This window comes from Alligator mississippiensis, chromosome 1 (genome assembly GCF_030867095.1).
Source record: "Alligator mississippiensis isolate rAllMis1 chromosome 1, rAllMis1, whole genome shotgun sequence".
NCBI lineage: Eukaryota > Metazoa > Chordata > Crocodylia > Alligatoridae > Alligator > Alligator mississippiensis.
Window position 1 is genome coordinate 119,133,167 of NC_081824.1, and position 25,484 is coordinate 119,158,650.

The 25,484-nt window shown below is 46.9% G+C and overlaps 1 protein-coding gene across 1 annotated transcript; it reads right to left on the reverse strand.

The window, feature by feature from the left end:
• Positions 1-14,284: 14,284 nt before the first annotated feature.
• On the reverse strand, positions 14,285-23,680 carry IL22RA2 (interleukin 22 receptor subunit alpha 2). The gene is made up of 5 exons (XM_059724141.1): positions 23,626-23,680; positions 18,764-18,914; positions 17,697-17,875; positions 14,873-15,042; positions 14,285-14,440 (listed from the first exon to the last, which is right to left on the reverse strand). Exons 1-5 carry the CDS (start codon positions 23,678-23,680, stop codon positions 14,285-14,287), a joined length of 711 nt encoding a protein of 236 aa, XP_059580124.1.
• Between the last annotated feature and the right edge of the window lie 1,804 nt (positions 23,681-25,484).

Consider the following 25,484-nt stretch of genomic DNA (forward strand, 5'->3'; position numbering starts at 1 on the left):
TGAGTAGGTGGAAAGTAGTGGCTGGGAGCTGGAGCCCCATGCGCTGTGGTCAAAGCCACCCAGCTGTGGTTTCTTCCCTGCCTGGAGTGGCAAAGTAGGGGCAGGAGGAGAAGGAGAAGCCACCGCTGGAGGTAGGGGGAGCTGAGCAGTACCTGGGCAGCTGCAGCTGCATCAGGAGCAGTCCTACCAGGAAGCTGTGCACACTAGCTGGGGCTGGGCTGGCAGATCTGGGCAGAAGCACAGAGCAGGCTGTCCCAGATGGGTGGTGTTGGCACTAGATTTATGACCCAGATACCTAGTTCCAGGCAGACCCAACCCCTCAGACAGACCACAACCTTTCCACTTGATAATAGGTAAATTTTATTGATACACAGTGATAGCAGATAAGAATAATGCAAACAATTCTATATCTACCAGTCCTAGAGCTGTCAGAGTCCAGATACGTTTGGCTAGTACATACGCTTCAGTCTGAGGTTCTCTCTTGAATGGCAGATGTCAGCAGCCTGAAGGTCAGAGGCCAAGGCCCACCCCTCTCCCCCTAGTGGGGTCGGTGAGACGGGCTGGTGGTATGCCTTCTGTCCATGGTGGCCTCAGTTTCCCTACTTGTGGACCCTTTGCTAATTCAAAATCCTTCCTCTTTTTCCCTCTGTGATGACTCACAGGTAAAGTAGATATCCATTAGAATAATGGTCTGGGGAAAAAGCAAAGGTTAATTGATTTCTAAAAAAAGCAGTCTATGACAAAGTTTCTTCAAGGCTCACGTCTGATACAGACAAGCAGCAAGCAGACCCGCAGGCTGGGAATTGAAGCCATGTACTACACTTTCCATAGCATAAGATAAAGTGGCACCAGGTCACAGTGCCCAACTGTAGGGCCCTTGGGCTTTCCAGTTTTGGGGGAACAGACCAAATTAGGAGAAGACCAGTAAAGCACAAATTAGGATGTGTGCATGTGATAGCTTTGTGAAACAAAGGATTAGGCTGACAGGACAGAATGTGAACAGTATGATGACCACAGAGAGACCAATCAGCAATGTCAAAAGATGAAGAGTCATCACAGAGGGAAAGCTAATTCCCAAAAGCAAACCCCTAAATACAATTTTCTAGCCATCAGGTGGGGCTCAGCCCCATGGCCCACAAGCTTGATCAAATCAATTAGTAGGCTGTATCTGACCTGCAGACTGTATTATGCTGACTCATTTACCATAATTACACTTGTGCAGAAAGAGGCAGTTAGTTGTGCTAGTTTGAAATCAGGAGAAAGGCAGGGCAGAGTGGCACCTTATAGACCAAAAGATGTACTTACATAGACTAGTCATGTATATGGAGCTAGATGGCTGAAACTCAATTAATAAAAATGTATATAATGTATTTACTCAAACACAAAATGGTATTTTTCCCCTTCAATCAGTGTGGAGAAAAAGCCTCTTGTCGTATATTCACATGCAAGGAAACCTCATTAAATACATTGTCTATCATTAAACTGCCACCAAAAGCAACATGTGCTCAGTAATGAAAACTGACTATGAAGTTACTTCAATGTAGCCAACAACTGAGCACGACTATAAAACTCATGGCCCTTATATATCAGGCAAACACACTGATGAGAACTTTCTTTTGGCCCTTGAAAAGAATGGGTGGGTGTAGTAGCATCCACAGGGAACTGGTGCTGGGCCTGGGGGTACTACAATACCAGTTTGGCATCCTCCCCTTGGTGCCAAAAATGAACCTTTTTATTACAAATTTTATTAAAACCACATTTATAATCCTACACTTACAAAGTTATACATATACAGCATCCTTGTTTCACCAAGATGTCATATCACAAAAACAGCTGCAGATCAATAACATACAACTGCATATATTAAACCATCAAACACTATAAATCAACTTTGCAAAAAACAAACAAACCCTTACAGGAATCTTTTTCCTCATACAGAACCCAGTAAAAAACTGTTGCCTTAGTAATCATCTGAAACTCTCTGCCCTTCCCATCAGTCCTCTCTGTTGGTTTAGTAAAACAAACTTGACCTTCACTTCTTTGCCTCTTCCTCTCCAGTCTCTTCTTTGTCCTGATGGATACAGTATTTCAGTTCATGGAGCCCCATGTTCAGGCACTCTCTTTCAATGAAAGCCAACCCCTTAAACTAAAGAGGTTTCTTACTTTCCATAAACTAGTTTTAATACATGATAATAAAAGTCCTTAATAATGTTTCTTCTGGTCCCTTTGCTATGAATTCATATAGTGCCATCTCCCATGCTAATGACAGGCTTATTTTGGTGACATTGAGAAAGTGGTGGACCCTTTCTCACACATTTTTGCATATGCACACTCCCAAAACACGTGTTTATTCTTCCCTGCACCTCTCCCCTGGGAACCTTGATGAGCTCCTCAAGTCCCATCTATGTTGTGCTTCGCTCACCAGCAAGATAGTTCTTGCAACCATCCATGGTAGCTCAGCATGTTCCCCTTTTAGTTGTTTACCCACACCTTCTTCACTCATTCTTCTGGGAAGTTTCACACTGGTACCATTCTGTCTTTTTCCCTTACCACATTCATCAATTTCTTATGATCCTTCAGGATCTCCAGCCCTACCTTCCCTATTTTATGCCTCTGCATGAATCCTCCCATCCTGATGTAATGAATTGGTGGTTGTCATGCCCATGGACTCTTCAAAGAGGTCTGATATATTCCCCATTTTCTTAAAATTACAGCTGTGTGAAATTGGGTGCTACATGCCACTCTCCCCTCTCCCTCCATTACTGCCTTGCATAGCACAGTTACATATTTCACATAAACGAACAATCCCAAGTCTGGTAGCTCCCATCCCCTCCCTCTTTCTTGCTTTGTAAAGTTCAGCTCTAGCCCATTTCTCTCTTTTGGCCTTCCAGAAGAACACACATTTCCCTCTATACTTTTGATATCTGCAGCCACATCAGTGGGAATACAGTTCCTTTACTTTGAATAATAGGCAGTAGTACAGCCTTAACCACCACCATTTTTTTGGTAAAAGTTGGTGTCCTTCTGGCTATGGAAAAGTATATGCCATAGCCTTGCTATCACCTTTTCCTGTGCTGTATTACCTTTCCCTTTGGCATCCATTGGGATCCCTAGCACTGTGATTTCTCTCTCTCTCATTTGAAGGCCTAACTTCTCCAAGCCTCTCCAGTTCCCCACTCCCATTACGGTCCTTTTCGGTCTAGCTAGTTTAGCCCACATCACTTCTTCATACTCAGATGTATGCTTAAGGCTTTTGATAGAAAGGGTACTCTCTCTAACTACTACAGTACATCCCCTCCTGGTATCTTTACTCTGCTTACGACCTTGTCTTTTCTTATTCTTTGTGCTAATGGTTCCATGCTTCAGACAGATAGTGGCAACAGGATGCACCCTTGACTCACTCCTGTATGGATTCTAAAAGCCCCTTTAATTTGGACTTGACTCTGCTTCTCTTTACAGTAGCCTTATGCAACATATACATGAGTCTGGGAAACCCATTCTTCCTAGCAGCTTGAATATGTAATCACGATCTACTCTGTTATATGCTTTTTTCTAAATCTAGGTTTGCTATAACTGTGTTTGTTTTCCTCTCCTGGATGTGGGACAGCATATCTCTGATCATTTTGGAGATCTTTCTACCTGGTACTGTGCATACTTTGTCTTCATGTATAATCTCCTTGAGGTTTTCCCTCAGCCTCAAAGCCAGCATCTTGGCCATTATCTTACAGTTCATATTAAGGAGTGTAATTAGTCTCCAATTTTCAGGAGTTCCTTCTCCTCTTTCTTGAAGAGTAAGATCACACAACATCTCTTGTAAAATCTTTCCCTGCCTCTCCTGTTTCTGCTATTTCCTTCCCTACCCATGCCCAACATTTCTTGTAAAATGCCATAGGCAGTTCATCTGCTCCTGGTGGTTTCCCTCTTAGAGGTTTTTAAACTCTCCTCCACTTCCTTTAAGCTTATCTTTTCTTCCATCTTCCTTGCTTCCTCCTCCTCTACTTTCTCTTCAGTCTCTTCCAAGAAATCCTTCATCTTCTTCCTGTCTACTTTCTTCTTCTGGTATAGCTCTTCATGAAATCTTCTCACCACCTCCAACACCTCCTCCTGCTTTTCCACCTGGGCACCATCTTCTTCCCACACTTCTTTAAGCTCTCCTTTTACCACCTGCATTTTGACTGAAAAGTACTGGGACTACTCTTCATTTCCTCCCACCCAGGGTGCTTGTGCTAAGAATATTTTTCTCTCATCTTTCCTTTAAACCAGCTTTCTAACTCTTGCTTTATTTCTTCTAGCTCTTCTTGTACTTGTCTTCCTTCTGCAGCTTCCTTTAGCAGCTCTTGCATCTTTCTTTGCAGCTCTCTTAACTCTTTCATTCTTTTCCCTGTGCATCTTCAGCCTTCCTTCCTGAAGAATTCTCCCATCCTCTTTTTCACCATCATCCACCAATTGGTATTCCCCCAAATATTTCTTCAGTGTGTAGCAGCATTAAAAATGGGCCCACCTTAAGGGATAGGAAGGCCTGACCTGCAGAGGGACAGAGTGCAAAGAGACAGAGTTTGTCCCAGTGGGGACACCGATTGCCCTGTGAGGAGACTCTGAGCCTGAGAAGGCCCTCCTGCAAGCCCTGTGTGGCTGGGTGAGCACAGCAGGGGAGGAGCAGGCTCAGATGCCAGAGGGAGCCCTGGGCTAGAGGGGCAGGAAGTGCTCCAGCCACCAGAAGCCCCAGGCCAGGCAGGGCCTGCATTTTTCTGGGTGCTGTGAGGCTGTGCTGGGCAGGGGAAACTGTTACAACCTGCAGCCCAGACACAGCTCCCTGCTGAGCCAGGGAAGGGGGGGTCTGTGTAGAGATAAGATCTCTTGCAGGGACTGCAGGGGAAGAGCCAGCACCTGCTGCATGGAGACCCTGGAGCTGGTGTGAGGGATGCCAGCACCAGGGACCTCCCACAGATCCTGTGCCAGGGACACAGACAGTCCTGCTCCTGAGACACCCAGCCAGGGGCAGTGCACACAGTGTACAAGTTATAAACTGTGTAAAGAAGTTCTTGATGGTTTATTAGTTGGAGTATCAATGTATTTAAGTCTTGGTTCCTTATTTATCGTGAGTAATTTGTACATCTTCCCCTACTGTAACGTGTATCCAAGAAGCATTAATCCTTAAACCACCAGCACCAGGTCATGCGGTGTAACATTTGTTCTATTGCATTGGTTATATGTTACCTTGTAAATAATTATATCATGTAAATAGTTTTATAACAGTCTGCAAGGTTGTTTGATTGTAAGGGGAGGCTGTCTGCTCAGGGACCCCGTAGCAGCTACCCAGGGAGCTGGGAGGGGCCACTGGCTAGTGGGTACCTCAGGATCCCACTATTCAGGTGCAGGCGCAGGTAGTGTCGCGCCCAGGGTTAAAAGTGTTTTCCAACCATCTTACCATTTCCTGTATGCTTAGTATATCACTTCATCTTGTAGCAGCTGCACATTTAACTTCCACAGTCCCTACCCTTTCATAGGGCTCTTACCAAGACTCATTTCTTCCTTCAGCATCTGGTGATCACTAAAAGCCTTATGTATGATTTCTTTCATGCTTATCCCTATTTATTTTGATAAAAGGACAAAATCAGTTCTTGATTGTTTCTTTCCACTGGGGTCTTTTTTACTGAAAACTTTTTCCCCTGCTCTCACATCTCTTAGCAACTCTTCTTTTATTATATTTGTTAACAGTGTAGATGAGCTGTCTAAAGCTGTTTCCTCCTTCCCCTGTTCCATCACCCACTTTGACTGTATGGCTGTTCAATATCTTGACAGATGAAAGGAGACACAACAGAGTCAGTCAATCAGTGGTGCTTGGCAATAGTGTGGAAGAACAGCCCGATGTACGAGTGGTAAACCTTCCTGTAGTGGCTACAGGCAGTGGTAACCTGTAAGGGGTGCACATGCACCCCTGAGAGCACTAGTGCACCCCCTGACTGGCTGCACTCCCCGCTTAGTGGATGGGCAGGGGGGGCAGGTAGGAGCACTGGTGCCACCCCTGCAAGCGCCGACTGGGGCTCGGAGCGCCATTGCGCTCCCAGAAGCGGCCGCAGCCACTCCTAGAAGTGGCTGCAGCGATCAGCCACAGTGATTGGCTGTCTCGCGGTTGGCTGTGTGGGGATCCCCTCCACCCTGACCACTGACTGGTCACTGGGAGGGGGGGGGGCATGTGCCCCCCCCCCAACTAAGGTGGCACCAGTCGCCCACAGCTACAAGTCCACTCATCAGATGGAGGTTGAAGCATACTCTGTTTCCTGGTTCTCCTTTGGGCCTCAGCCTGGGCTCTGATGGCTCTCTGCGGTGACTACACCAGCCTTGACCCGGCTTCTCCAGACTGAGCAGTTGTTGGCCTTCCTCTGCATCACGGGCAGTTCTTGAGTTGGCCAGAGAGCGAAGGCTTCAGCAAACAGTCTTGAGTCACATGCTCCATGTGTCCCAGCCAGCAAAGCCTGTGGGCATCCGGTGTAGTCTGCATAGACTCTAGGCCAGTCCTCTCAAGGATGTCACTGTTGGTCCCAACTGACTCCAAGGACTTTTCTGAGACAGTAAAGGTGGAAGCTTTCCTTTTTGATTATCTCCACTTTGATTATACAGTTGAAATCTCCCACTATTATGTGCAGTCTCCCTCCAACCACATACACTGCTAGCTTTGTAAGCAGCGTATTACATGCATTATGTGCAGCACTTTCCTTCCTGCCCTCTCTGGTGGTGTACATAGTACATTGACATTTTTTAATTCTGTACTCCACTGCCTGATGATATCATTCCTTGCAGTCTGCTACTGCTGAATACTTGCTTTCAGCTCTGGGTTCTTGAATAATATTGCTACCCCAGCTGCTTTGTTCTCATTTGTCCCTGTCCACCAAGATGGCCCCCATCTCCACCTTTTCTCAAAGTGTTTATACTCCCTCTCCCCAGGCATACCACATTTGTGTAGGCAGATTATGTCTGTCCTTACTTGGTTCAACACTGGTTCAGTCTGTTCCCATCTTTTCCTTGTTAAGATACTCAGTGACATTAAGCAAATTTATGGTCAATGCCATTTATGCTTGTTTTGAAATGCAGGCTTTGGTCCATTTAAAGCTCATCTGTGCTACTGCTCAGAGTGGTCGACTCCTTCTCCTACCTCACTCACATTCCCACAGCCATTGCAAGCCGCCAGACTGCTTTTGCATTTAGGAAGGCTTGCATATTCCTGCCTCCCTGTCGCTTCTCATCTTCTGATCTCCATTCCAGCCTGGAGCCTACAGGCATTAGCAGCAGGAAACTGCTCTCCAGCTCTTCCTCCTGCTCACCTCCCTCATTATCAGGTTTCTTCTTCCTGATCTTCAGCCTCTGCATTTTCTTTCTTTTCCTGGCCTCTCTCTCTCTGGTTCTTCCTCTTGCTCCATCTCCACTTCTGTTGTCTGTAGAGCGTCTTCTTTCTTTCCCATCCCCACCTCCATGTCTGAGCTGTTTACTCTTCCCACCTTCCCTTCTATTCTGTCTTCTATCTCCTCCTGTGTTGCCTCAGTCACAGAAATTTTGTCCTACTTCTTTTCCACCCTCCTGAAAGAATGGTTTCTTTCACCATTTCTACCTCAGTGTCCAACCCCTCCTCTCCTCCACTCTCCTCCTCTAAGTTCTGCTGTTCTTCAGGGGGTTGACTGTACTTGCAAAGGCTTTGGGGCACCTATGATACAAGTGTCCCTTTCCCTTACAAATAGTTCATTTTAAGGACTCCTCACACTCTGCTGCTCTATGGCCTTCACATCTGTGGCACAATGTGAGGGGAGAATGTGCAGACAGCATGTGTCCTACTTTTCTGCATTTGCTTCACTGTTTTGGTTGTCCCTGGCACATTATAAAACCCCAGTCTGCCCCAATTTGGATCACTGATGGGAGGTGCAGCACTCTACCTGGGGTTCCACTCATCTGCTTGTAACACTACTTGTGCCCTCCAAGACCCCATCCAGATACCATATTTGTCCCTTACATTCCCTACCAACATTAATTACCCGTTGGATGTACTTTTTCATCCATCTTCCTAGGTTTTCTGCCTCCAGTAAATCTGTGTACATTCAAACTATAATAATTTTTTCTCTTGATTTTTCCCCTGCTATGAACTTTATCCCTTTTAATTCCTCCCTCCCATGTTTCTCTGCACACTTCTTCCAAAAGTTCTCATACCTGTTTCTATTCCCAAGTTTTTTAGTTTGAGAAATCAAACAGGCTGGCAAGATGGTCTGCCTGCACCTCCAAAATTTCAAACAGTACCTTTTCCAGGAAATCATATTTATTCATCATTGATCCTGTCTGCCTCCTGTCACCAGCTAAAATTGCCTTTATTCACAGCCTCTGTGAATTTTGTCTTTATTCACAGTCTCTTCACAGCTCCTTTACAGCTTCTCTTGAGCTTCTCGCAGTGCCTGTTCCATGGTTTCCCACCATGCCACTGCCAGAGGCTGGCCTGCCATCAGGCTCTCGCCATTCTCTGCTTCTTGATTGACATATCTGTGCCTGCTGCTCCTGATCTGTCACTCGTCACTCATCATTGCTGCCTCCACTGTTGCTCCCAGGGTCACCTTTCTTTTCCACACTTCATCCAGATGTGCATGGATGTTTCATTCCCTGGGGATGAGTAGTGGCAGTTCATCTTGTGCCACCACTTCTTGTACCCAGAGAACGCCTGTGCCACATGCACTTTGGTGTGCAAGCTATGTGTGGTAGGGGAGAGGAGGCTGTGGCCAGCACTGAGCTGGCCCCAGCAGACTTACCTGGGGTTCTGGGGGCTCCCCAGGGCTGCAGCCACAGTGATTCTGCTATGTGGAGCCTGGCTGGCAGCAGAGCATGGCTCTGAGGGGGCCGGCTCTGCTCTTCAGCAGCACGCACTGGACAAGCTTGCATTGCTCTGGGGGTTTTTTTCCGCATTTTTTTTTTTTACCTCTGGATATCAACGGGTCTTCCTGCACTGATCTCCCTTTTGAATCACATCAAATAATCAACATTCCTTCATTTTCTAGGCTCTCTGAGGCTTTCCCCTACTCTAAATACCCTACTCTATTTCCCCTACTTCTCTTGTTGAGATGTCAGCTCCTGCTTTTGATCAGTCTGCATTGACTCTGATCAGTCTGCGTGGCCAATTCTCACCCACTTACTACATTTCTAAATAGACACCTTGGTGTCTTCTCATGTTGCCCCTCTCACTTGGGAAGAAGTGCCCCATATACTCCCACCTTATTGTCTTCCTTCAAATGATTCACTAGAACTCCTTTGCCCTGATACCTACAAACCATTTGCTGGTTGTTCATATGCAAGTGGGCAGACCAGGCCTGTATGCATTAATCTTCTTCCATGTGTTGCCTCTAATTTTATGCTTAGATTGTGGGGCAGGGTCACCTTTTGTTTTATGTGTATATGGTACCTAATACTATGTGGTACTGATCTAGGATGTGGATGCCTAGATGTTGCTGCAATAACAAATAGTGAACAGAAGGTTTAGAATACCTGTTTGCACTTGATAAAGGTAATATACAAATTACTTATAACATCTGTTAAATTCTTAAGAGGAAATGTTATGTATATTCATGACAACCTACGGCAGTGGTTCTCTTTTTGGACTTCTGTTCCATAACTTCTGTGAAGTGAGTGGCACCCAATTTCAAAAAATGAATTTATATGTATACAGTGCTTACTTCATTGCAGAAGGGCTGGGCAAAATGGGTGGGAGATAGGCAAGCAGGTAGAAGACTGAGCCTGCACTTATCTCTTTATCTACTGCCTTCCTCTACACCTTGGGACACCATGGTTGAGAATCACTGAACTAAGGTTTAAAAAGAAGCAAAAAGCCTAACAAGTTTTGAAGTAAAGAAATGAGTTATATTCAACACTTGAATTCCCATTCCACATCCTTTTTTTCTTTATAAGGAACAAAGTATAGTGAGCCACCACTGATTTATCTGATTAGAATTACAGCAGGGATGATCTGCTCCTCACTCCCCACCCGTATCTTCTGTGATCCACAAACGCAAAGTCCGAAGGTGAGTGAGTAAGATTTAATTCTGGAAATCCTCCCCTGTTGAGAATGAGGACCAATAGAGAATGAGAGAAAGCAAGCTTTGTGGATAATAAATCAGATACTGGTTTATCTCTAGTCTAAAGTTGGGTAACAAAAATCCCCTGTACTTTGGCAGGTTATCGTTGACTGTGTCCCCAGCACACATTTTCTTGTCAGCCTTTAGTATTTTTTTTATTTTTTTTTAACTTTTTCTGGGAAATATATAGATTTGAAACTTTTTATTTTAAAATCCAGGGCTCAAAAAAAAAATCCTAGTTTCATAGTTTCAAATGAAAGAACTTTATAGATTTTAATTGCAATGTAAACATGTTTCCAGTGAAATTAATTCTACCTTGGACAATAACAACATATGCCATTTTAAGTTAATATGCCAACTTTTGTTTCTTGTGCTTCATGTTGTACTGATTTGGTGAATCAACTTCTATTAGTTACTTTAGAGGAGAGTGCAAGCAAATGTCCACAAATATAGGTTTCTACTTTACAGCTACATCCGGTAAGACAAGTCATTTTCCACTGTTTTATGTGCTACAGGGAAGAAAAAGGAAAGGAAAGAGTCACTGGAAACAAAACGTGCTAAGATACAGTGGCAACACATATCAAGCATTCTTTTTGGTTTAAGGACACCCACTGATTTTTAAATAAAAAACCTGAAGTATGATAATGCTGCAAAACTGAACATCTGCTCCATTTTGGGTACAGAGGCAGTTCCTCATCAATGAAACCATTTTTCCCAGTACCACATCCTCTTTAGCTAATTGGCAATGACAGAATTTCGTGACAGGATACCACACTATACATTGTACAATAAAACAGAGGATGGATTGGTTTTTAGTTAGGGCACCAAACGGAAGGCAGGCATTTCCTGGTAGGCTTCTTTTGGGACATTGGATGAGTCATATAGGGTAGGGACAGACATTCAAAAAGTCCAAGCCTGAATTGGTTCAAACTTTGCAGGTTGGTCTAACCTTTCGCAGCAGCCACAAGGCTGGAGGGAAGCTGACCTGGGGGGTGTGGCCAGGCTCCCAGGAGGTGGCTAGGTATGATTGGGGAGGGGTTTAAACCCCCACCTTGGCCTGCAGGGACCCCAGCCAGGGTGTGCCTGGAGGGAGACGGGGAAGCGGCCCTTACCAGGCTTGTCCCTCGGGCCAGACATCCACTCAGGCAGCACCTCAGGCAAAGAGTGGCAGGAGGGATTAAACTCCCCTGTCTTCCCCTCTCAGGCATGGGCACAGGGACCCCAGCTAGGGACTTTCTCCCCTGCTTGCTGCTCATGTGGCATGGAGCCTGGTCAGAGCTGTTTGGCCTGGCCCTGCCATCCACCCAGGGCTGCGGCTGCAGGGCTGAGCTGTGCTGGCCAGCGGACCCTGCTGAGGGTGGGCACAGAGGGACTGTGGGGACTGGGCACTTCCCAACAGGCTGTGGCTAGGGCTGGGGCCCTGGGCTCTGAGCTGCATGGCCAGATTGCTCTTGGCTCCCTGTGCCCAGGCAGGGTGGGGCTGTCGTGGAGCCACAGCCAGCTGGGAAAGGCCTGGCGGGGCCAGCCCAGGCTGGGTCCCGAGGACAGGGCCCTTCCCAGCCCAGCTGGCTCTGTGACAGCCAGGTCTGGTGGCATGGGTGGACAGTGGGTTGCTCAAGCTGGTGATGGGCCAGGAGCCCGGCAGCCACTGCCACACCCCTGTCCTGTGCAGCACCCGGCAGCAGGAGCCGGTGGAGCTGTTCTACCTCCCTTGCCTCCAGCTGCCATTGTCACCTCTGCCCCTGCCCCCGGTCCTGCCATCCCACTATGGATGGGCAGATGGGAGGCTTGAGCCCAGTGGCTTCTGCCCAGTGGAAGGAGCTGCAGCTCCAGCTCCCGATGCCTTACACTCACTTCACCCACCTGGCGTAATGAGCAGCCCCTGCAGGTAGGCAAAAGGTATCCAGAAGCTGGAGCTGGAGCAAAAGCTCCATGTGTTGGGTAGAAGCTGTCCGGCTCAAGCTTCCACCCATCCAGAGTGGCGCTGCGCAAAACAGCAAGAGCAGGAACTGCAGCTGGAGGTGAGGGGAGCAGAACAGCCCTGCTGGGACCAGCCAGTGTGCAGCTGCCCTCCCCCCCTCCACCAGCAGTGACAACTCCTCCTCCCACTGCTGCCCCTGCTCCGAGTGGTGGTGGTGGGGGAATGTGGGATGGGGGGAAAACTTCAGCCCAGCACATGGAGATCCAGCTGCAGCTCTCAGCCACCTTCCACCCACTCCACCTGCCTGCAGGGACTACTCATCATGCCAGGTGGGGTGGGTGGAAGGCAGCTGAGAGCTGGAGCTGGATCTCCATGTGCTGGGCAGAAGCTTCCTTATCTTCTTCCCCCCATCCCTCTCCGTTGCCTGGAGTGGCATAGCAGGGGCAGGAGTGGAAGAAGGAGGAGCCATTGAAGGCAGGGGGGAAGCTGTACGCTGGCTGCACTAGGCAGAGCTGTTCTACTTCCCTTACCTCCCACTGTGGTTCCTGCTCCTGTCATGTCATTCAGTGCTGCACCGGGCAGATGGAAGCTTGATGCCGGTGGCTTCTGCCCAGTGCATGGAGCTCTGGCTTCAGCTCCCAGACAAGCTTGCCAGGCTCAAGCTTCCTGCCTGCCCATCCAGAGCAGCACAGCAGGGGCAGGGACAGTGGCAGCAGCAGCTGGAGACAAGGAAGGCACAACAGCACCACCAGCCTCAGCCAGCAAGCAGCTTGTGAAGCAGCTGCAGCCACCAGGTGCTGCACAGCACAGGGGGTGCAGTGGTGGCTGTGATGGGTGGCTGCCAGGCTCAGGGTCCCTGGTGCCTCCGAGCCTGCCCAGGCAGCCCACTGCCCATCCAGCTGCCGCCCATGCTGCTGGACCCAGCTGTCAGAAATGTAGCCAGCTGGGAAGGGCCCTGCCCAGGCTGGCCCCTTCCCAGCCAGCTGCAGCTCCACAACAGCCCTGTCCAGCCTGGGCACAGGGAGCTGGGAGCAATCTGGCTGTGCAGCCCCCACGGCCCCAGCCTGAGCCACAGCCTGTTGGGAAAAGCCCAGCTCCTGCGGCTCAGCCCGGGCTGGCCCCTCTGCATCCACCCTCAGCAGCACCTGCAGGTTGGCCCAGCTCAGCCCCACAGCCTCAGACCCAGCCATGGGCAAGGCAGGCAGATGGCGGGGCCGTGCCAGCCAGCTCTGGCTACACTCCCAGCCCTGCTGCTGGAGTGGGGAAGGGGGGAGGAAAATGCCTGACATGAAGATTAAATCCCCCTCCCTCTCCCCATTTGCATCAGGCTGTGTGTGTGTGGGGGGGGGATGGGGGAGAAACTGGCCACACATCCCCACCCCACTGCAGTCTGAGCAGCAAAGTGGGGAATGCCTGACAGGGGCTGCTAAGCCTTGGACAGGTCGGGGGGAGGGGAATAAACCCCCTCCCTGCTTCTTTTGCCAGAGGAGGCCATGCCAGGCTCTGTCTGGCCACACCCCCACCCCTGCTTAGGGTAAGCATAAAACTGATGTTAGTAAGAAAATGTTTAAAGCTAAAGTTTGAGAGGCATGGGAATTCAATGGTAAGCAAGGCCATTTAAGAAGATGGGTTGTTTTATGGGTTTTGTTTTGGTTTGGTTTTTTGCATTCATGCTTTGAAATCGGTGATTTATCCTTGTAAAGCTCGTGGCTTGGAAATGTAACACTCATGAGTAATGTATGAAGAATTCAGTAGGTGTGCCATGGCACATTAACTGCTTTTGCCAGCTCAGCTACAGTATAACCCATGGATAAACATAGCCCTTTCTTGTGCCAGACCTTTACAGTAACAGCTTTCCAGGTCTATCCATTTCTTGTGGTTAATTACTACTTCAAATCTGTCAAAGGCAAGGGAAAAATATTGTGTATATCTTTAAATATAGAAGGGGAAATAAGCAGCATTCTTTATCAATTCATATCAGGGGCTTTCCTGTAACACTTTCTGCAGTTATCTAAGCGCCATGACAACAACCAAGTAATCAAAACATACCATATCAACTACGTTCATTTTTCTGCTGGGGCTTTCTTAACCAACTATAAAATCATAGTTTTGAGAGTGCTGTTTGAATGTTCTAGATATATTATCTGTGCTCGAATATGGTTGCAGTTCTTAATGACTCTACCGACACATATATTGTGTTGAAGTAGTGATGGGCAGGAGCCTCTTAGCTTCTGGGATGTTTTGTTTTGGATTACCTACCATGTCAGAGTGGCACTGTACATTCCTTTCTGCTATATGCACTGCTACGGTCCAGTACTGCTACAAAGATTTTAGCTACTATGCAGTAGCTGACACCAGGTTTCAAGTTTTCTATTTTAAAAACTTTGTCTGTTCCTTCATATACCAGCATTTTGTGTTTCTGCATGCAAGGGAGAAAACAAACCCCACAACATGTTGGTTAGGACACTTAAGTAAATATGGCCATGATTTAAGCACAGCAGAATTGTGTAAGATATTTAAATGGGACATGAGCGAGCTCAGAAAATAGCATGAACTTGCCAACAATATTAAATAAGGTTATTTATTATTTTATGGCACCTAAAAAGATTTGGTCCAAGGGCTTATTTAACTATAATGTAAGGAAAGACTAATGTCCTGTGCAAAGGGAGTGATACAAGATGGTTTACAAATAATGGTAAAATCATGATTTCTAAAAGCAGATTTTTTTAAGCCTCTAGATTAATTTATGCACAAGCAAATCAGTGAGTTATTTCAACTGTAAAGCAGAAGGGTATGCAGTCTTCCCTATTTACATTTTTAAAAGGTAGAGTATGAGTGAACATGCACTTACTTCATTTGGCAAGTTGTTAATTAGAAACACTTGATATAGTAAGTGGTAAAAATATGCCATAGATATCTTGCTTCCTTTTTTCCTTTTATAAGGTGAACTTGGAGCCTTGAGCTTGAGCGTTATGGACCTATTTCTAGGAGTCACAGTCACTGATGGGGGTCCTATTATTGCTGAAGAAACAATGCAAAATGTATTATTATAAGTGCTTAGTGACACTCTCAGGACACCATAATTAAAAACTTTAAATCCATCAACTAATTTAATTTTGTGTGAGGCTGCTACCACCTCCCCCCCCACCCCCTGCTCTGTGTGCGGCTGCCACCGCTGTACTTCCCCCCCCACCCCTGCTCCGTGTCCAGATGAAAAACCCCGTCTCAGGTAACTGGCATTTTTAGATTACCAGCATACCCCATTCCCCACTTATGCCAGATGACAGAGCTTTTGCTGTATTTGATTTCTTCTTTTGAATTTTGGGGCAACTATTGCAAAGCTGGCAGGGCTGCCTCCAACCAAGATCCAGTCAGGATACTGGTTTAGACCAGTATTTGATTTTTTTTTAAAAGGGAAATAAGTATTTTTGGTTTCCTAATTACGTAGAAGTATCTAAGTGAGTACTGAAGCACAGTGGGACAATTTACTTGAGAACCACTGATTCATGATACCTAAATGAGTGATATCTGTGGTTACTGATGCTCTGTTTCTAAATGATGCTTAAAGAGAGGAAGTTAACGTGCAAGTCTAAAGTCAGGCAAGGGGCAAGGCAGGGTAGCACCTTAGCAACTAACTAGGTCAGGGAGGCACAGACTTTTCAAGGTGACAGCCTGCTTCATAATCTGATTGCTGTTACCTACAGAAGCTTACTTCGCTCTGAACCAGTTAGTCTCTAAGGAGATATTCTGCCCTGCCTGCCTCCCCCTAAATGTTAGAGAGGGTTACCATATTTCCAGTTTCGAAAGAGGACACCTGTCAGAGAGACAACTCACTCCCAACTCCCCTGGCCCTGCCGATGCACCTCACTCCCAACCTGCAGTCCTCTGTCCCTGCTACTGCCCCTTGCTCCTGACCTGCAGATCCCTTCCTGGCCCCCAACCCCCTGCTGGTACCCCTCACTCCTGATCTGCCGCCCCCTGGTGCTGCCAGTGCCCCGCATTCCCGGCTCATGGCCCCAGCCTCCTGGTGACCCTCACTCCCTAGTCACAGCCCCTCCAGCCCTGATGGTGTCCCTCACTCCTGACCTGCAGCCCGCTGCACCCCCTAGCCTGCTGGAGGGGGCCCCCAGCTGCCCCCATCTCAACTAGGCCAGAGCATGGTGACTCCTATTTGTGTGGGCAGCGGCAGAGTGGGTCTAGCCATGGCACAGGCTACAGGAAACAGGAGGGGAGGCCTGTGGCACCCTCTGCCCTGGACTGGGGTTCCCGTGCAGTGCCGGGAGGCCTGGCCATGGCCCCTAGGCAGTGTCTCCTGGTTGCCCCACCCCTGCGAGCATGGGTATTGACCCCGGTGCTGCCAGCTGGGCCACAGAGCTCCCCTCTGCCCTCAAAAGCCCACCACCACCTCCTTCCCCTGCTGGAGGGGCAGGTGCTTTCCTCCCCACCCTGCCACAACCCCAGTGCCCAGACAGCTTCCCCCAGTACCAGTAGGTACCCTCTAATACACTCATCCAGGGCTGGCCCACAATTTTTTTGGCCCCCTGGAAGATATAGTTTTGGGGCCCCCGATGCGAAGAAACTGGCGGTGGCGTCACAGGGGAGGGGGTGGCGAGTGGCTGAAGAATCCTGGATGTTTGGTTCACATTTAAAAGAAACTGCCTAGACAGAAATCATAGGACCCAAAAAGAGGACATGCCCAGGAAAACCCAGGTGCATGGTAACCTTTTGTTAGATTCCTGATGTCTGGATGATGACTTATTACTGGAAAACAGAAGTTATTGTACTTGGTTCTGATTACTGTATAGACTCTCATCTGGCCTATTCTGGGGTGTGGCAGATATCCTCTGCCCACCATTTGATGGAGAACACAGTGTTGTTCTATAATGTAAATATTCAAGATAAAACTGCATAGAGATTCTTGCTCATTAAAAGGGGACTGAATTGCTCTTCCCCATTTCACCAAGAGCCATAGTATTGAGCACTTTGGGGATTCTCTCTCTCCTATTATACCTTGAATATTTCTCTGTTTCAGCATGCTCTGCTAGAAGCTGGTTCTGCAGGGTGATTAGGTTCAAGCTGCCAATGGTTATAAAAAGCTCGGTCTCTGGGTTCAGGATGTAGACTGAACTTCAAAAGACCATTTCCATGAGCACAAGATCGATCACTGACAGCTAACTGTCATGGTGAAGTTTCACAAGAGTTCATTCTAGGGAGAAAGGAACGTTTTCTCCTCTTCACATGGAATTCATATACAATTCAATTTGCACATTCAGATATTCACAGACAAAGAAGAAGAGACTACATTTGACAGAGCATGCAAATTGTTTACTTTTCAAATAAAGTGTAAAGACAACAAGCAGCAGCATTTACCTAAGTCCATCTCACTAGCATCTGTAATTTTGCAGCTAGTCTTTTGTGCTCATCATCAAATGGGCACAGTAAACCATTATGGTCACAACCTACAGTTTCAACTTCAGACAACCCATTTTGTTGGGTACAAATAAATAGTCAAAATAGAAATGTTAATGCAACCAAAAAGCTTAAAATATAACAAAACCTAAGCTATAAGTCATAAGAAGTTATTCAAGATGACAAGCTATGGGAAAAAGCTGGAAATTACTTGAAGGTGACACACCATATTGCTGTATAGAAAAGATGCACACAGTCAAACTTACTTTCCCTCCAGGGAGTAAACCTGCAGCTGATGGTCCAGTTGGAATGGACTCCAGCTGAAACAGATTTTACTCTGCTGTAGTAAGGTTCTCTTACATCAGATGTTTCATAAGTTAGGTCACACAAACCTTCATGAATCTGCCAGCATTCTTCTTTGTTTTTCCATGAGCTTTGCCCATATCTGCAGAGGGAGAGGGAGACAAAGTGTCATTCTTTTTAGGCCCTAGTATATGGTGTGGATTTGTACACTATATTTCTCCAAATAACTCATGTGCTGTACCCACTACCAGATCTTCCATGAACAATTTCATCTTCAAATTGCTTACATTTAAAATCTATTTCATAGGTGATTGATGTCTCAATAATTGCTTTTTCAGGAAATTCAGAACTAGGGTTCTGACCTCTTGTCATTAAAGAACCCATGGTTTTTTCCCCCTTTTAAAATAATATGCATTAGTTTTGGTTAACTGGATGCATTTTCATAGTAGTAATTTAGTATTTTGCCTATTTAAACTGTCCTGCAATTCCAGTTAGCAGATAAAATCTCACTTCCTATTAGTGGATATTGTGGCTTAAGTTTTCAAATGTGACTAGTAATATACAGTATTGCTGTAATTTTGGGAAACCCAAGTGGATGTGTCAAAGAGCAGAAGCCTGTCACATCTGAAAGTCAATGCCTTCAAGGTTTCTCAAATTTGGTATCCAGAGACTGTGGCATTCAAACCCCTGCCCACTCCCTCCCCAAAAAACCAACCAAACAACTCTTCTTCCCACTTTTTAAAATATATGTTCATGACATAATGTATGCATTCCCTTGCAGAGGCAGTGAGGGTGCTGGATCACTGCAGAAGGTACACTGTAGCTCCCCTTGTCATGCTCAAAACTATCTACCTTCTGCTGGTATTGTATATAAAGGTGTAATTGTCACCACTTCTGAGACAGCTGAGAATGGCTATTCCTTAAACAGAAAAAAAAAAATACATACTTGTCACATGAGAACAAGCAGACTTTGTGGAACAGAGGATGAGATTTAGAAACAAAGCAAGTGGGAGCAGTCCACTGTACTTACACTTTGTATTGTACAAAGTAGGTAATATCTTCACCTTTTCCAACTCTCCCAGGCTGCCAGTGCAAAGTATTGTTGAAGTTTATGGAGTAAAATTCAACCCTCTGTGGTCTAATTCGTTGCTGCAATTCTTGATTTTCCAAAATTAAAGCAGCTGCAAATGATGAGCAGTAAGGATACAAAGCGTTTGTCTTACTCTTACATTTACTTTACTCTCACAAAGTTAATTTGGCCTTATTACAGCTCGTTGTTTTGTTAAAGCAATCAGAAATACTAGCTAGATGCTGGAAGATTGAGTGGCTGTATCCAGAAATTACAATTATCAAAGCAGTCACGTTTTAATTTTTGGCATATTTGCTTTTTTTTTTTTTTTTTTTTTAATCTAATGTGGATACAAAGTGCCATATTGGCATCCCAGGAAACATCTTAATTCAACTCAGGAGTACAGCAGCAAGCAGCTTTTAATTTCCAAGTGGCACATCATCTGCATACCTAAACCCTAAGCTGTAGAGGTTATTATTTATAATTGACACTATATCTGCAAGGAAGATTGGGGGTCCAAAAAACCTGTTCAACACATTAACAAGTTATGTAGGGTAGAAACTGGGGTGGTAGATTTGTGATATAAGCTCTTCTTCTATAGAAATGAGCTGAGATCTACCACCTTAATCTGTACAAACCAGCTAACCAAACACTGTTTTACATTAATCTAGTCCAGATCTACCAGATAGAAGAAAGATTAACAATTAACCAACAATTAGTGAGCTAGCAACCCTCTCTTTGGGTAGTATTTAATGATCTAGACCATCTTGTCTGTTGTGGCTCTAAGACTGGTGTTTCCAAAAATAGTAACTTGCACTAGTTGAGGTGACAGTGCGATAGTACAGCTATACAATTTTAAATGGAAACTGTTTTTATCTCAATTTCTATTTAGAACCCTAAATGACAGCAAGATGAATTAAAAAAGGAACAGCATTTTCTAAACTTATTTTCTAAACTTATATTAAAAAAAAAGAGTTCAAAGCATTTACTTACCACTTACACCACTCCAAAGCAAGCATTTTATTAGGCATAGGGGGATATGTTTAGCCTGCATGGTTAGAAGAACAGCTGTATAGATAGTGAGTATCTCTGTACCTCTTGGTTAGAGTAATACCAATAAAAAGGGAAGCATATCAGTCATAGAGAAGTAGGACTGGACGGGACCTCCAGAGGTCATCTAGTCCAACCCCCTGATGAGGCAGGGTCATCCCTATCCAAAACATCCCGTAACCTAAAATCTACATAAGGCTACCACCTTCAACCTTGACAGTGCATAGACCTAAAGTCCTAACCTGCCACACGTAAAGCAAGGGAACCATGGCAGCCAATGTCCTGCTTCTATAAAATGCTGTCAATATTCACTCAAGAGGCCCTGGGTAGAAGGCCATTGCCCCCATTACAGAGGAAGGCAAAACCCCCCACAATCTATACCAATCTGACCATGGGGTAAAATTCCTTCCTGACCTCAAATATAGCAAATTGGTCTGACCCCAAGCAGAGGGGCATGACCCTCTTGCCAGGAACCTCAAGCTTGGCTCCTAGCAGGAGAATCAGCACACCTCACCTGAAGTCCCAGCTTTAGCTGTAGCTAACACCAAATGCCTCTGGGGAGGCTTAAAAACAGCCTGACATATAGCAGAAAAAAAGGGAGAGAAGGGGTGGGAGCAACCAGCAAAATCCAGAAACATAGGAAATATCCATAATAGAAAATAGGCATAGTTATGCCTAAATTATTCCCTACCAGCGGCTATCCAGCCTCTTCTTGAACACCCCCAGTGATGGAGAGTCCACAACTTCCCTAGGCAGTCTATTTCACCGCCTCACTAGTCTCACAGTGAAAAAGTTTTTTCTGGATATTCAATCTAAATTTATTTTGCTTCAACTTCAAACCGTTGGTCCATGTCCTACTCTCTCTGCAGCAAGTAGAGAGCAGGTATTTTTCCCTCTTTTCTGTGAAAGCCCTTCAAGTATTTGAAGACTGCTTTCATGCCCCCTCTTAAGCACCTTTTCCATAAGCTGAATGTGCCCAGCTCCTTCAGCCTCTCCTCGTACGGCTTGCTTTGCCAATTATGTTCTCCCTCTCCCAGTGCTTCCCTTTTTCACAAGACACCTAGGAAGTTCTAAGGGTGGATTTTTATCCTGACACAAAAATACCTGTTCATTTAATCAGGCTATCTGAATTGCTTGGAATTAGACAGACCGTGACCGTTTTTGGTTCTTTTCTGGTACAGACTGGAATAAATAACCGTAAAACTATGCCAAGATTTATGATATTCATTTTGGCACACACTCAAATCCATACTTACTAAAAATATGCATAATTCAAAGCTCAACATGACTCATTTTTCCCAAGAGTAAAAATCACTTAACCTGCTTCCCCCCAAACCTGGAAGTCTATGTACAACAGCACCACCTGGGGATAATCAAAGCAAGAACCACATGTGTGCGCAGAATCATTTGCCTGTAGCATAAGAGCAAAGTCCTGAACCAAGTGAAGCTTTTGTCAAAACACCCATAAGCTTCCATGACTGTATAGGTAGCTGCATACAGTGTTAATCATAAATTAATGACTAGAGTATTAGTATATGAAGTTTGTACATCCATTAATACACTAGATCAAAAAGATCCACTTAGGCAACTGCTTTCACATATGGGACCAAACTTTGCCCATTCACATCAGGACTAAGTTCAGCTCAAGTTGGTTCATCTGTACTACTTACTTTTAATGTCTTTGTTAGTTCAGCCTGGGTTGAGTGTGGATACTTTTGAATAATTAGCCAAACTGCCTATTAAATGACATAAAAGTTATAGGAATATGAGAAGAGAAATGCAGATTGAACCCCTGCCCCCTGACACACACACACACACACACACACACACACACACACACACACACACACACACACTGCAACATAATCCCTCAAAACAAATCTAACCATTAGTGTTTAGGGAAATTGTTTTACTCTGTTTCCAAAACATATCCCCTGAAATAACCCTGATGAACCTACAGTAATTCCCCTCTTAAGACCTGACTGGTATAAAGAAAGATGGATTCAGATTCAGGAATTAAGAACCTTTACGTAATCTAGGAATGGTATGACTGGATGTTAGTCATACATCTTTCAACATAAAATAAACTTTGAACTGTACTGATGCAACTTACAATAAACAGTGTTTAAACATGGGTTCACGTGCTTAAAACATCAGGACTTTTAAAATAATCAATCCATATAGTTCTTCTATGTAAGAAGAGAAGGTGAAGTTTGACTCCACTGAAGTCAGTGGCAGAATTCCCATTGACTTTATTGGGCCTGTATTTCACCAAGATAGCCTGTAAAAGCAGTCACAGGGGAGGAAGTGGGGACAGGGGGGCGGGAGGGGGGGCTGAGGCAGGCACACAGAGCAAGGGGCAGGCACAAGCATGCAGGAGCAGATGCCAGAGGGGCGCATGACAGGGAGCAGACAGTGGCAAGGGCGGTGGGACTCCCACTCCCTGCCGTTGCTTTCAGTGGGGGGAGCGGGGTGGGGAGCAAATATAACATGACTTTTCACTAGTTAGGTTCTATGCATGGAGAATTATAACACCTTTATAGGTTTCTATGTACAGAATCTAATTATGAAGTCATCCTGGATTTGGGTAAATGTGGTTGTGGAAGCAAGGATTTGTGTGGGTGCTACCTTTTATTGGACCAGCTGCCTGGTTGGGATAGACTTATGTAGCAGCCTTTAAAAAAATGGACCCACCTGAACAGAATGGGAAGGGCTGCCTGGCAGAGAGACAGAGTTTGTCCCCGAGGGGACACTGTAGGCTCTGAGGGCAAGTGAAGCTGTTTGGAAGCATCCCTGTTGGAAGGGGGGGTGATGTAACCCCAGACAGTTTTGAAAGAGAGCCGTTGGCAAAAGCCCGGGAAGGGCCCTGAGCTGGGATTGGCTGAGAGACTTGGATAAATGGGGGAACAGTTTTTCCCATGGGGGGGGGACAAGAGAGAGAGAGGGGGCTGAGGGACAGGCTGGAGACCGGATTGAGAGTCTCAGCACAGTGATGCCTCGGAGAGCTCCTGAGAGAGGCCTGCAGGAGCAGAGTGGAGAAGCTGCAGCAGCAGGAGCAGGCAGGGACTGCTGGTGTGGAGAATCCAAGCTTGGAGAGACCTGACTGCAGCCATGTGGCTGGTGAGCACAGCAGAGCCAGGGTGGGGACTGCAGGAGTCTGCCCTAGCTTCCCTGATGGGTGAGGGGCCCCAGGGGCAGGCAAAGCCCAGGGAGGGGCTGCATTTGCTGGGGCTGTGAGGCTGTGTGGGGCAGGAGGGTTGCTATAGCCTGCAGCCCAGACACTGCTCCCAGCAGAACCAGGGAAGGGGGGCAAAGGCAGGAGAAGGTTGTCTTGCAGGAACTGCAGAGGAGCCGCTGCTTGCTGCTCAGAGACCCCAGGAGCACGGAGATGGGCATCAGTGCCAGGGAGCGTCTGCAGACCACGTGCAGGGACACAGACAGTTCCGCTCCCTGAGATACCCCGCCAGGGGCAGTGCACACGGGATCCCCAGTACACCGTGTGTAAGTGAGAGACTGTGTTAATAAGTTCTTGAGGGTTTATTAGACAGTATATCCATGTGCTTATTTAATGATTATTTATTATGATGTAAATAATTAAATCTTGTAAATAGTTTGAGAACTGTCTGTGAGGGTGCTTGATTGTAAGGGGAGGCTCTCCGCTTGGGGGCACTGCAGCAGCTTCCCAGGGGGGCTGGGCAGGGCTACTGGCTACTGGGTACCCCAGGATCCCATTATTCAGGTGAGGGCGCATGTAGTGTCGCTCCCAGGGTTACATTGTGGGGGCTCGTCCGGGATTTCGGGCAGTGTACCCATTTTAACAGGTGCCATGTACCCGTAGCTGAGCATCTCCCCCACCTTGCTGCAAGCTTGTGTTTTTGTTTTGATTTGCTTGTCCCAAATAATTTTTCACTCTATTGAGGGAGTGTTGGTGTGAGGGTTCTCAATTGTTATGGCCATGGCCGAGCTTCTGCAGTGGTGCATGGAGGTGCAGGTCAGCCCAGGGAGGGTGATTGTGATTAGCAACATCCCCAAGGGCCTTTTGGCCGAGGCCATTCAGGATCTGCTCGGGGGGTCCTCTCGATGCCTTAGGCTATGTCAGGTGCGTGGAGTGCGCCCTGATGGGAGAGGGGACCTTCAGATGGCAGTATGTGAACTGACAACCGCAGTGGATGCCCTGCGTGTTCCCCAGATGCTAGAGGTCACAGATGAGGAAGTCTGGGCTGTAACTCTAGTAGATGGGGGGGGCCGGTTCCTCACCCAGACTCTGGAGGGGAATCCGAAGAACCCCGCTCCAGAGGAGCTGAAGACCCTGCGCCAGCTGCCCCAGGTGAGAGTGGGGTGGGCTCCAGAGCTCCAGATCCAGAGTGGGCAAAGGCATTGGGAAAAGCCATGAAGGAGGCACTCCAGCCATCACCTGAGTCGGTTGCCTACAAGAGGCTCTGCATATTTTCAGGGAAGGACCCACTTCCCCCAGGGGAAGAGACTTTTGAGGCTTGGCATTCCCATGTGACAGAGACTTTGGCCTCATGGGCAGTCTCAGAAGAGGAGAAGCGGAGGCGGCTGCTGGAGAGTCTCTGAGATCCAGCTTTTGAAGTGGTTTGAATGATTAATCAGGAAAACTCCAACATTTCTGTTCTCCAGTGTCTCGAACTTCTGTCTAGCGTCTTTGGAAAATCAGTGCAAGCTGATGCTTTGTTTCTGGAATTTAATAAGATATATCAACAAAAGGGGGAAACAGCCTCAGCTTACATCCTGCGATTAGAGAGAGTGTTACAGCAGCTAGTGGCCCAAGGAGGACTCACTCGGGAGATGGCTGGCAAAGCTCACTTGCAGCAACTCTGGGTAGGAATACTTTATGATGAGCAACTGGTAAGGGAGCTCAACCTCACTGGGAGGAGAGAGAATCCCCCTACATTTAGGCAGTTACTTTGGGAAATCAGGGAGGCTGAAAGCCTACAAGCTGTAAAGACCTCTATCAAAGCGGTAACACCACCACCAGCCCGGGGACTGGCCGTGGCTCTGTGCCCACCACGAGCAATGGTTGTCGAGATGCCGACGGCGACTGACTTTGGCAACGATGCCCCACAGCCACTGGCCGTGCTTCACCAGCAAGCTTGGGTGACACGGGGAAATCAGCCCAGGGCCTCCCAAAGCTCACTGGCTATTGGGTCACAGTGGCCTCGCCAGCCCGAAGGGAGAGGAAAATTTTGTTACAGGTGTGGGGAAGACGGACATTTCAAGCGCCAGTGTACAAGTCAGGGAAACCCGTCCCTGGTATGGCAGCGACTGCAGGCAACAAGGAAGGAGCCGACCCGAGTCTCAGCTCCCTCAGGCTCTGACAGTCCGGGAACCCCAGCTCAGTTTCCACCAGGACTAGTGGGACCTAGGGCAGAGGTCCCTGTGGTGATAGAGGGACAGAGGTGTATTGCTGTGTTAGACAGTGGGTCACAAGTAACTATCATATTCCAGTCCTTCTATGACAAGTTTTTGAAGCATTTACCACTGCAACTACTAACTGGGCTGGGGCTATGTGGCTTAAGCCAAGAGGTCTACCCGTACAGTGGGTATGTTACTGCCCAGCTAGAGTTCCCCAAGGAAGTGGCCGGGGTATGCAAGTCTGTGGCTGTTGCTG